This window comes from Crassostrea angulata, chromosome 7, assembly GCF_025612915.1.
Source record: "Crassostrea angulata isolate pt1a10 chromosome 7, ASM2561291v2, whole genome shotgun sequence".
Taxonomy (NCBI): Eukaryota; Metazoa; Mollusca; class Bivalvia; order Ostreida; family Ostreidae; genus Magallana; species Magallana angulata.
Window position 1 is genome coordinate 58858728 of NC_069117.1, and position 13471 is coordinate 58872198.

At 32.8% G+C, this 13471-nt stretch overlaps 1 protein-coding gene across 1 annotated transcript in view; it reads right to left on the reverse strand.

Moving 5' to 3' along the window:
- Positions 1-5823, reverse strand: part of LOC128156075 (uncharacterized) — an 85635-nt gene extending 79812 nt beyond the window's left edge. The window contains exons 1-3 of the mRNA XM_052818065.1: positions 5501-5823; positions 3710-3803; positions 111-198 (exon numbers count right to left, since the gene is read on the reverse strand). Of these exons, the coding sequence (XP_052674025.1) occupies positions 111-198; positions 3710-3803; positions 5501-5567 (249 nt within the window). The 5' untranslated portion in view covers positions 5568-5823. The remainder of the gene's footprint in view (positions 1-110; positions 199-3709; positions 3804-5500) is intronic.
- Positions 5824-13471: the final 7648 nt, after the last annotated feature.

The following is a 13471-nucleotide window of genomic DNA, read 5'->3' on the forward strand; positions in this document are numbered from 1 at the left end:
AATGCTTCAGCAAGGAGTATGGAGCTTAAATTGCCATTATTGTGTGGATGTGTGTGTAAAGTGGTATTTTTTTTTTTTTTGGGGGGGGGGGGGGGGGGGGGTACACTTACATCACAGTCCGAGAGCTGGCCACTTCCTGTTGTGCCCACATACTTCCCGCCCGGGCATGCTGTTTTGGGGCTGCTCCCTCCTGGGCAACTGTCAAAATAATCAGAATTATCAGCTGTGGTTTCATTTCATGGTGCAAACTATTGGTTATAAAGATTTAATTTTCAGTTGTGCTCACAATATAACAATATATATTGTATGGGTTTTCATTCATGTAAGACAATAAATGTGTGCTGCCATTTGCTAACATTTGGTACTTGGAATTATAGACCATATTCTGTTAGGCATGGTCAAAAATAAATTTCCACGATTATAACACTACAATGGCATTATTTTTTGTAATGGAGAATGATACATGGTAGATTTGTGTAGATTGTCTTGTTCTTACTGACTTTGCATATAACAAATGCTTCCACGGTGGGAATTAAACCTGCAACCTTTGATCAGAAACGTTTTAATCTCAACAGCTTTGACTTTCGGTGGTCATGCCTGCATTAGGTCCCACCTATTCATTGTAAGCCACTTGTTGGCTGAATGACTATATATTGGAAGCCACAACAGCTAGGTAGTAACTTACTCACAAATCAACAGCTGGTTACTTGGATGATATTTGTAAGGCCTATGTTAATGTAACTCAAAACTCAATAACATAAAGACCAACTTTTTCAGAGATCTGTTTAAAAACTTTCAAGCATTAGGCCTAAAAAAAAAAAGTTGTGTGTTTAGGGTAACCCGACCTAATCTACAAAAATGCCCCGATCCTACCAGTTTTAGATGTCTGTTTTTATCCGATTGTGAATTTTATATTATTTCTATTTAAATATCCGTTTTTAAATATGACACAAACAAACATTCTTAGGATTCATGCAGAAAAAAATATGATTAAATAAAAAAAAATCCCTACCTACCTAACCTAATTTTTTCATCAGTGTTACCTTATACAAACAAATTTTTTTTTTTAGGCCTTATCAAAAGACAACAATATATATTACCCAGTATAATATAACTATTACTTTATATTCAGTGAAGAAACCTGAAAATAATCTTTACTGTTATGCTAGTATGTGAAATCATAGTCATATTTTAGGATTCCGAGAGTGAATTTTTACTACATTGATTTTAAAAAACAGTGTCAATTAATTGATTATATGTTGAATACACACTTTTCCCTTTACAATGGAAAATGTACCTCTGGAATTTAATGTAAATAAAACAACCATTCAAAAGTGAATATATCTAGCCACAGTCAAGGTTTAGAGCAGATTCATCCACTTTAATTTATAGATTTCCACATGGGGGGGGGGGTGTAATTCATCAAATAGGCAAAAATAAAATACAGTACATAACTGTAAAAACATTGAACATTTTTAATTGTAGGGTGCTATTTTTCTATTAATCATCTGACATCTGACTGACTGAAATTATACAAATGCTACAAACTTTGGAGTGGAAGTGAAAAATATTTGCACCCACAGAAAATCTTTCTAAAGCAGTATTTAACATGCAAACCATTAGTTTAATTCAATATCATTAAAATATACCCTCTTGTTGTATTGGTTTCAGCATGGATTTGCGTAACAATCAATACGCAGAAATATTCGACATGTTTATTGCATGACAAATCAAACTCTTTTGAGTTATTACTTTCTGTTACAGATTTTATTTTAAGAGCTAGGAGTAGGACTATATAAGAATATAGATCCTTAAGGAATTCTCATTATATTCCAATATTATAAGTTTTTTGGTTTCTTAATTTCCTATTTTATTTGCATGTTGTTTCTCTCCTTTGTTCAAGAATAAAATCTGGACTTGAAATATTCAGTGTTAAAATGAATGAATCATCCTGGCAGACCTAGAATTTCTATACATCTCTGCTAATCAATAATGTACAGTCAGGATTTTCAGTACATGTATTACACAATTATCACACATGCCATGGGATACTTTACCGATCCCAATTATTTATGGTCTCTATTTTGAGGGATTTAAGTCCCCAGGTTTTTTAAATGCTGAAATCAGACCCCTCTGTTAGCTGATTTATTGAAAATTTTGTTTTGTATAATTAAGCTATTAGAATTTTCTAGCAGTACATTTTTATAATGTATAGAACACAGCCCTGGGTGTTTAACTTTATACAACGTCTTATATAAAGGTTTCTTATGTCCTGACGTCACTTGTTTTCCAAACATAAGTTGTCTCCATAAAAGTCACAGATCTGTGTACACAGAAGATTTACAATATTTGGACAGTACAAGTGCACTTTGAAGTAATTATAGAGATTTCTTCACTCAAGATCAATTCCCGAAGACATGTTCATGTACTGCCAAAAACTATCAAAAGTTTCGAAGGTCACCTGGTAATTTGATCTAGTAACAAATTAATGTAACTATATAAATATATCAGCGTTCCTCAATTATTGCCACTTTTTTAAAATTTAAATTTGACAGTTGATAGGAAGCGTACAATGTAGACATTGGGATCTACATGAGACTAACTAAAAGTATGAAGACAGATCATCTGTAATGCTTAATTAGCTAGGGAAAGCCTTGCAGGGCCTTGCTACACAAAGAATTCATCTACATTTTTAATTTCTACCTTCTTTTTCAATAAACTAATGTCATATATGATATCGAATAACTAACCAGTTGACCACATCTCTTTTGTACCATACTTCATATTTTTTGAAGACACCAACTGATATAAATCTTTCATTATATTATACTGGTAATAGATCACTTCTCTTTTCATTTTGCCATCAAGTTAAACTTAAGCAATGCACAATAGGATGACAGTTGTCAATATATATAATTCATCGATTACTGTTAATTTATAATACGACTAGCTAGGGGACATTTAAATGGCCTGCTTTCTCCGCTGTGTACATTGAATACACAAATGAAGTAATTTTCTCAGACAACATTCCTTAAAACATGAATTTAAAATCAGACACAAAATGGACCAGTAAATTGGATTTGCGAAACTTTTATGGTTCTCAGCTGGCATTAGTCCAAAAATGTAAAATCTAACGATTTACCTTTATGATGAAATATCTCCTGGCTTGGAAAATCATAGCTTCTAGAGAAATTGTGAGAAAATTTGCTAAATTATTATTCCTTGAAGTTTTTGTTTTTGGCATGGTCACATGGAAGGGTTACAGAATTTAGAAGTCTTTGTCTTACGCAACATACTTCCTGTGTCTTGTAAATGATTGCCTGTCATTTTGTTCATTGAGTTAAACCATTCGGTGTTACTCAGTATACTGTGTACAAGAAAATATTTGTCGTTTTATTTTTGCCTCTTTTGCCCATGATGTCAGTGCATGGCCAAATTAAGACTGGGCGAAACAAGAGGTAACACAAATGAAGCCTGTGTATGGGCGTATCATAGACAAGTCAAAACCATTTACAAGTGTAGACGGTCGAAAACAACATGGGGCAAAAATAACCCTGTATACAACACATAAAACAGATATAATCTTCTTAATTTTTTATAAGCCAAAGAAAAACTCAAACTATAAAAGTATTAGGCAAAAATGAGATTTGGGGGGGGGGGGGGGGGGATATTGACTTGGAAGCTATACATCTTTGAGGGGGATACTTACTAGTGTCCCTGGGGACAGGTTACACAGGAGCCGCTTTCATAATGTGTTCCAACAGGACAGTTGGTATTGCAGTCGGTTGCACAGTTACACTGGGCTGTAACAGAAAAACAACGTAAATATCATCATAACACAACTAAGGCATTGGATGGATCTGTTCTTTTTTTTTTTTTTTTTTTTTACTTATTTTTAAACAGTATACTAATTTTGATTTCATATACAAAGAATATCAGCAGCTATTTCAATAAAGGAATGACATACAAGTATACATATAAAGATATAAAGAATGAATTTAATTGCTTATTAATTAAAATAATTTATATGTGTGGATTTGGGGGTGGGGTAGGGTTTGGGGTCAGGGGTCCACCCCCCCACCCCCACCCCACCCCCCCCCCCCCCAATATTAAAAAATAAAATCATCCTTTCTGACATCGCCCCAACATTTACAGAATACTTGTATAATATCATCAACAATTAATGATGCCACTACAAAATTAGCTGCTTTAAAAATTCCTTAATATTGTTGGAAATATATATCATTATACAATTACATGGATCTAGGGGGTGGAAATGACAATTTAAATTTACATAGTAAAATTATCCCAAATATGCCTCGGACCTCCCACCCCACCCCCGGCAATAATTTATAACATATGACCATGACAGTTTCTAATCTTTGATAAACCAAATAGAATAAAATTATGATAAATAAGATGGAAGAGGTTTGTTTATATAAATATCTAATGTATTTTATGCTGAGGTAATCATTTCATAAGATTGAAAATATTTATGACTTTGTTGTAAATTCTTTTGTTTGGAATTGCCTCCTGGAGGTTTCTAGACTGAGGAGGGAGGGAGGGAATTTCTATTAACCAAACTTGAAGTTTTACTAATTAAAAATTGGTAAAAATAAATATCTCAATCCAAGAAAAAAAAGTTCTTTATTTTTTGCTAATAAAATTTTATACCCGAGGGGGGGGGGGGGGTATTTCAATGATGCACGAGGCAATTCCAAACAAACAATAATTTTATTTTTGCCCTATGCAGTACCATTGTTGTATAGAATTACTTAAACAGGGGTAATTGTTTGTTCTTCAATGCCTCTGAAACTGATCACAGCATTTCCTAATCATGCATATTAAATGCAAAGAACCAGAAATATTGATTTCATAGAAATATTAAAATATCTATTATTACTATCTGTATTACACCAATTTTTTTTTATTTCATAATATGCATTTTCAACTTGATTTTAAAGTATTGATCTCTGCATTCATTGGTTGGACATTGTAGCAGTTTATATAAACATGTAATGCTAAATCCATTTCATTCTACTGTAACAGGAAGGGAAAAACTTCAAAAGGACTACATTGATATCAAGCCCAGAACCTAGATCAACTTAACTCTTATCAAATACCCTATCAATCACACACTTAAAGTTGCACCAGAGATAAGTTAGTTCCGACTGAGCTAGCTTTAATTTAAGCTATGGGTATATTCGGCCTGATATATTACATAAGATCATTCTCTTCTATTCTGCAGTGTTCTGTGCCTAAATTCGTCAACTTCAAGATAAAAGTTATTTGGGGTGGGGAAATGAATTGGGATTAAAATTAAATTAACAAATTCTTGTTTCAAACTTCATGAAAATTTTACATTGTAGAATACTGATGATTATATAAAACCAGAGACAAATAAGACAGGTATCAATTACCTTAAATTCAATCATTTATACGTTCTATTTTAATTTATCAGTTTATCAGTTTATATGACTATTATTTTTTGAACACTCACCATCAGCAACATATTGTGAATATGACCAGCATACCACAACCAAAACAAATCGAAACGTATATTTCATTCCGGGCAGATTTTGCAAGACCGGCTTGCACCCGGGGTAGCAAAATTATCTTCAATATTCACAAAAAAAGACGACGAAACAACACTGAAGAATGTATATCTATAGCGAAACAACTCTCATGCAAGAGAGGGTGGTATCCTTAAATCAATATCACATAATGATCACTTGGGGACACAACAATTTCCGAAAGTAATAATATAGCTTCTCCCCTCTTTCGTTCTACAAAACAAGGTGCTTGTTTAATCTCGCGCGATAATCCCGGAAGTAAACAATTCAATGCGCATGCCTGTCCCTTTCTTCTTAGCAATGCGTAAACAAATTTTTGACCACGTGTTGTAGGAAAAAAAGGCGGGAAACTCTAAAAAAGAAAAAAGTGGAAATCTTGGCGGCTATCCTTTTCCTTAAGGCTTTCAATATATTTGTATCTCAAATACAATTTTTGATTTATTGCTCTGTTCTTTTTTAAAGATTAGCTTTATCTGTAATCTTAAAATGGATCCAGTACGCATTATTGGAGAAAACAAAGAACTATATATGATATTATACTCTGTCCCAAGATATTTTGGATTTACATTTGGCTTAATTGCTTGATATTCATAAATACCTCAGGGTTCAAACGATGTTCATTCAAAAGTATGAACAATTTCCAAGATTTCTTAGTCGAACCGCCCCTGTTAGCTTATCAGGTTTCAATACAATGCTAAATCAAAGTACTGAAAGTACTGAAAAGCGCTAACCTAGCTTGGTTCTAAGAAAATTTACTGTGTGCAAGTGTAGGCGGAAATGAGCCTTATTGAAATTTTGGTTTATGTTTAATGAATATCAATTTAAAGTATCTAAGGCAAGATTTCTTTAAATGTATGTTACTTTCTGAAGATTATGTGAATTAAAGCTGAACACGACTTGTATATGGATACTTGCCTGAAAAAAGATATGTTAAAATCACAAATTATACCTTTTGAACAGTAATTTATCACAGTTTTTGACATTTTCTTGCAAAGAATCGATTTTATTTTTCTATATTTTAGCTTCTGAATACGCACTATATTTTTTCATCACTGCGTAGCATCCCGTGCTGATGTACGTAAGCCCCGCAAACCAATCGTATCTACTCGGCCATTTCCGTCACCCAGATAACTGGTTCCCTATACCTCTTACCAGTTTAAATGATGTATATTTCTGCTCATAGAGGGCAGTTATTCCTTGCACCGGAAATAGAAGTCTAACGACAATAAAGCGCTGAGCTATGCTTAGCGCTTTAAAAATGTGATATGTCTACGGAGATTTTGTATTGCAGCAGCCCGGATGATAACGTTGAAAAATTGCGCGATGCATGCCGAGTGTATTCCGAATAGAGAAAAGATGTAAAATTATCTAGGAAAATATCCCTTTCAACTAGTTCAATTGCACTTCTTTCACAGGTATGTGTATTTTTACAAATGTGCTGCATAAATATCTTGGGACAGACTATAGTCAAATTTGGCCCCCATAATTCGCTGTTTTTAAAGTGATTTAGATACATTAATTTGTTGTGTTATTTTATAAAATAGTTGAAATAAAATATATTTTTCACCTATTTATCTGATTTATATGCACTTACTGGCACTATATGACGTCAGAAGTGACACTATTTTTATAATTCAATCAAATTCAGTAAAAAATTTACAATTTTTCCATCTTTTTTTCGAATTGGAAATATAGAGCGACTCTTTGAACAAGAACTAACTTTTTGTCACTTAAAAGTACTAGGGAGATACATCTTTGGTGAAAATATTTTGTTTGTTCAAGCAGTCGCTCAATGTTTCCTCTAAGAAAAACTGCTTCAAAACAAGCGGTTTTATGCTAAAAATGCGAAAATGGCGGGAAAAGGTAAACTTTATGATTTCATATTTTTAAATTATGGGCATTAAAATCTCAAAATCAAAGTTATGAAAAAACTACAAATGTATATCTGTACAAATGAAACAAAGAATTAGAGTAAAATGACGATGTTCATTTTAGGGGGCCATTTTAGGATCAAACCATATATATAGTCCTTTTACATGTTTGATGGAGCGAGGATTTTGATTATTTAGGGCAATATCATTCTCGCAAACCACGGTAAGGCAACCTCAGCTGCGCAGCCCAACGCATTTTCCAGATTTCTGTTTGCTGCAAAAACAAAATACGGGACACAATAAGTGCATTCCAATAATTATTAGTTCAATATCGCATGATACCTTATTTTGGCAAGCTAAATTCTAGCTGCAGGTCTGTAGCTCCCGGTCTGAAAACGCTCGGATGGACCTGGTCCATCCGCCATCCGCCATCCGAAATTTTTCAGACCGGGAGCTACAGACCTGCAGCTAGCCAAATTCAAAATCAAAGTACTGATTAAGGTAATGACGTTTAAGCAATATGAGCTGCAATTTGCATGTTGAATTTTTTTTTAACGAAAATGTTATTTTCTGCTAAAGTGACAAAAATATTGCTTCTAAATTTCTGTTAGCTTTATTTTTGAAAAAATTGCAAGATTGAATTATTGTTATCCTGTACAAAAATTGATTTGCTATACAGTATTCCTTATAAAAGAAATCTTTCCTGTGACAAAAATTAATGATTTTTCAAATCTTATTTATCATAAAAGTTAAAGTTATATGCAGACTTATCATTCTAGCAGGTTTTTAAAAAAAAAAATCTAAAAAAAATACAGCTCATATTGCTTTAAAAACAACGAAATGTTATTTCGCATGACAAGTAGTTTCTAATATATATATGTACTGTTAAGGGGGTTTGCACCTGAAGTACTGTATAGTGTATACTAACGTCGATCATCCGAAATTTGACCGAAAACCACTTGGATATAAAGATGGGGACCTAAAATGTTCATTTATTTTAGAACTATTATAACAAGGCCTTGGACTTTCAGTAAGATGTAACTAGCTATTAATCTTGCGTCAAAACAAGTTAAAATGACGCTGGTTTCAAGCGAAATATACACCGATTGCGTAGCATTAGCTCAAAAGCCAGACAAATATTCTTGTTGATTTCAAAGAGCCATGACTGAGTGGCCTACAATGCAATAGACAGGCGTACGTCACATTGCTGTTTGACACAACTACCCAAAGTCCACGTTCCTGTTAAAATTGTTCTATTTGTCACATGCCATTTTTTGGGGAAATATGGGGTCCCAAACATAATTGATAATTTTTCTGAAATTATTGCTAAAATTTGGCATGGAAATTGATTATTTGAAGAAATCAAACAAATATTTATAGTTTGAACAATTATTTATGATTTTAATCCAGTATGAAGTTGAACACACGTAGTGACAATAAAAGTAATATCTAAGTCAAAGTTTTAAGGTCAGACGACACGTTCCTCCAGGATATTTTTGTATCTCCTCACAATAAAGAGTTCCAATAAAATTATTATTATTAATAATCATTTTTATATTGATTAAAATTTATTTTTAAATGTATGGTTGCTTAGATGGCCGAGTGGTTGGACCAGTGGCTGCTCACTGCTAAGAGTGTATGTTCCATAGGTCGTAAGTTCAATTCCCGGCCTAGGTGGAGTTCCATATTTATTTATCTATGTATGTTTATACATGCCAAATATTTTTATATTGCAAATTGCATACTCTAGTATAATGCAGAAATGCCTGGTAAGGTAAGCTACTTTTTTTGCGAGAAAGCTTGTCAAAGTAGTAGCGAATCAATAAGAAATTCCTGGAAAAAGTTATATAAAATTGAGGAACGTGTCGTCTGACCTAAAAAAAACTTGCTTTGATACTGGTGGTTCCGAATACCAGTATACATAATGAACACAACAGAAGATGTTACGATTGTTACAGAATTTCGGAGCAATCAAATTATAACGCAAATTAAAAACTATTAGAATAGTAATGCAATCTTTCCAAAACTTTGTATACAAAAAGAAATACATTTAATGTCTAGTGTTAAAGTAACAAAAAAGAAGAGGTCACTTTGCAAAAGTTTGAGATATTGCATAAAATGAGCTATTTTTAGGCAAATATTGGAGTGGATTTTTACTTGTCTTCCATGACATATAAGCTAAATATGCCAAAATATTTCGAGAGAAATATCAAAATATTGTTCAAATATGTTTTTCAGAACAATTTGAACATATCGTAATACACAAACTATCTGGAAGTCTGGTCTGCGCTGAAAATTAGGAAACTAAAACAGCAGTACTCTATAAAACTCTATTTTTAAGCGCCCACCCCCCCCCCCCCCCCATGGTACCATCCGGAACACCTCGGGCCTTTCACCGTGAAAGGCCCGAGGTGTTCCGGATGCCCATGGTACGTGTCATGATATATCCCGGATGATAACGTTGGGTAATATTGTGCGAGGTATTCCGAGTAGTTCCGAATGGAGAAAGATGTAAAACAGTTCCCAATATAAATCTATGTAAGAAATCTTATTTTGTCAATGAGGATATCTTGGATATTTTATCTTTTATCGATTTCAGCTTTATTTCTTTCAACGGTTTGTGTATTTTCACAAAAAAATTTAAATCATCAAAAATTGATGGAAGCAATGACTTGGGACAGACTATATAGCAGGTGATCTCGTTAACTATGGTTTACAGATGGGAATTAAAGATTAGCGTCATTAAATATAGTAAATAAATATATAATAAAGTAGACCCAGTGTTCTGTGACGTCATACTTTATTGTAAATTCTTTAAAAATTGTGCAAAATAGTTTTATTTATTTTATGTGAATATAATCACATGGCTGTAATTAGAAATACTGTTAAGTTCAATATATTTTTGCAGCTTAAGTTTATCCTAAATTTCCAATTTTTTTATACATTTTATCTATGCTAAGGGGAAATAACTCTTTTTCTGACTTTTCTCTCAGTCGTATGTCTAAATGATATAATTTTTCTTATCCCAACAACCAATTTTTAAATGTGTTTGTAGTTTTAGTTTTCTAACACAGTTGACAATAAAATTAAAAAAGATAAACAAGTTTCTGCCTACAAAGATTTTGCTTTTAACATAAAAAGTACGGTTTTCTGATGCTAAAATATGCCCTAGTTCATGTTTATCTGACTTCTCAAAAAATGCGATGACATGTATATTTTTTCTAATAATTGATGAAATTTAAGTCTATTAAGTTGAAATCAGTTCTGTTTTTCAACTTTCATCAGAGAATTTTACGAGGATGGAGTTAAGGTACTACAGTTTACAACCGAGAAACTAGTTTATCGACTGTGAAACTATATGTTTAGCTCATTTTTGATAATTTGGCGTATCATATACTTTTTGTTTAAATTGACTGTGGATAAAAACAAATACGGTCGCTGGTTCAATTATCAGAACCGTGTATTTACAATGTAATGACAGTTATGATATTTAATTATTTTCACGTGGTTTAAAATTTTTCTTTTAAAATGTTAATTATCTTTGAAGTAAAATGATATATGCGACTTTGTCTATACAAATATGTAGATCTAATCATATACAGAAACTAGCTCATCAATAATTCTTTAAACAAATAATAAACTACATGGGTAATCCGGAAGTAATTCACGTTATAAAACGCTTTTTTCGTGAGCTCCGTATTACAATTTTAATTTGAATTAGAAGTTTTATCAAAAAGCATTGTAAAATTAAAAGATCAAATACAAAATTATGTGATTTCGCTGCGACACAAAAAAAACCTGCTAGTTTGGCGGCTTTATATCAGAGAAATAAGGCAAGTTATGGATGTGGGGGGGGGGGGGCAGTTTCAATCTACACGTTTATTCGCGACAGTTTATTCTTAATAATTTTATTTCTTTTACCTACGAAAATGAGCTAAATTGGATTCGTTCATGATAAAAGTGCGTAACGCCAGGTGCCTGTGATATGTGAACAAATTTGTGTCTACACTCAGACAGACGGACAGACAGACAGACGGACAGGACAATTGACTCCCCCACCCCAACTTCGTTTGCTGAGGTTTTAAAAGGACTAACGAGGAAGTTACATCTACATTGCCTGTTTTAATTACACGGTAACTCAAAATGTACAAAAATTTATTTTCTTTTTAAATAAGACGCATTTGATCAAACTATTCAAATCTAGAAAAGTTGCTCCCCAAGTTAATGATAATGATGATATGGTTTCCACCTTCTATAATTTCTTTGTAACAATCATTTTGCATTGAATATTTTCATGTACAACTGCATGTATTATATCATTTTGCGAAAATAAAGCTTTGTCCATGTCATTTATATAACAAATGTTACATTAAAAGTTTAAAATCGAAGATTTCTAAACTTATCTATAACAATCATATGTTACGGAAATACATGAGGAATTTTACAATGCTTGAATGAATTTCTGTTATAGTGATTTGATTAAAAGATGAAGATAAATCAATGGCTTTAATAAAGTCATCTTGTTACATTCGGTGACTTCAGTTATCCTTATAGGATTTGTTGTCACATCTCAAGCTTTACACGGGCACGTAGCATCGTTTTTGAAAGTGGGGGGGGGGGGGGGGGGCGCAGACTCATCCAAAAAATCTTGACAAGCAAAAAAAAGAAAAAGGGAAAAGGTTACTTTCCAAAATCCTGAAAATCCTAATGGGGGGGGGGGGGGGCTGAGGCAGGTATGTTATTCACTTCAATTTCACAGTTTATTTCCTTATTTTCACTTCAATTTTTACATGGTCACATAAAAGTGGGGGGGGGGGGGCAACTCCATATATGTTAATTCAATTTTTTGTATGTAAATTTAAGAAAATTCTTTGCTGCGCAAAATAGGGGGGGGGGGGCTGATGCTACGTGCCTGTTACATTCACATATATATATTTATTTTTTACAAACGACAGACATTTTGAAATAAAGATTTTCACACCCAAGATAATATATATTTTCATGTTTGAAATGTTTGATATCACATGCAATGTGAAAAAAAACCTGATGTCGGTATATGTACATTATTTTAAATTTTAAGCTGATAGAAATTGAGAGATATGTTAAAATCTGTCTCGCTTTAATAGTTACTGATCACCTGTGGTTAAAACTAATGATTTATTTGTATATCATTAAATGTACTATAATTGTTATAAATGTTAACTGGCATTGTATGGCATTGTAATTGTAATATATTATGTACAAGGAGAGGACATTCTAAGTTTTTTGAAACTTGTGTCCAATCCTTTTGGCATTAGTCAATAAAATATGTTCAACTCAACTTGTGGACAGACCAAAGTAAAGTGTTTTTGTTTTGACATCGAGATTAATTACACGTGAGAGTAGGTGGCGAAAACCCATTATATTTTCTAAAATTAATTAATTAATTAATTAATATTAACATCTCCTGGGTAAGTTCTCATCTATTGCCTAAGAAAACCGACTGCTGTTCATAGATCTGTAGAAACTGACCAGGTTATCGATCGGCCGACAGCTTCAGTACCGTAAGAAAAATCACGGCCTGCACGAAATGTTCCTTTATATAAGACGAATTGGTGATCTGTCATCTAACTTACTGATGTACACTGGTGATAATTTAATTATAATATTTATTACTCTTTAAGATCAATATATTAAGAAAAAAAGAAATATAAACAATAAAATTCCTCCTTTGTATTTTTTTTTGCAATGTCGCTACCTTAACTGCATAAACTATTGTGTGTCTTTCTTATATTTTTTATATCTAACAAAAGTTGAAAGGCGGCAGGGAACCATGCCCAATATATTGGTGTATAACATATACTGTATACTCTACAAAACAATATCATTATGGTGAGCAAGGGTTTCGTTTCAAATCACAATCCTATTGTGATGGCCGTATAATTCGACTCCTTTAGCAACATTTGCCGCATACCTATGTGAACTGGACAAGCAGCAATGCGGTAACTATAGGTTGTAGATTTGGGGGTTTATTTTCTAGCTTCCTTC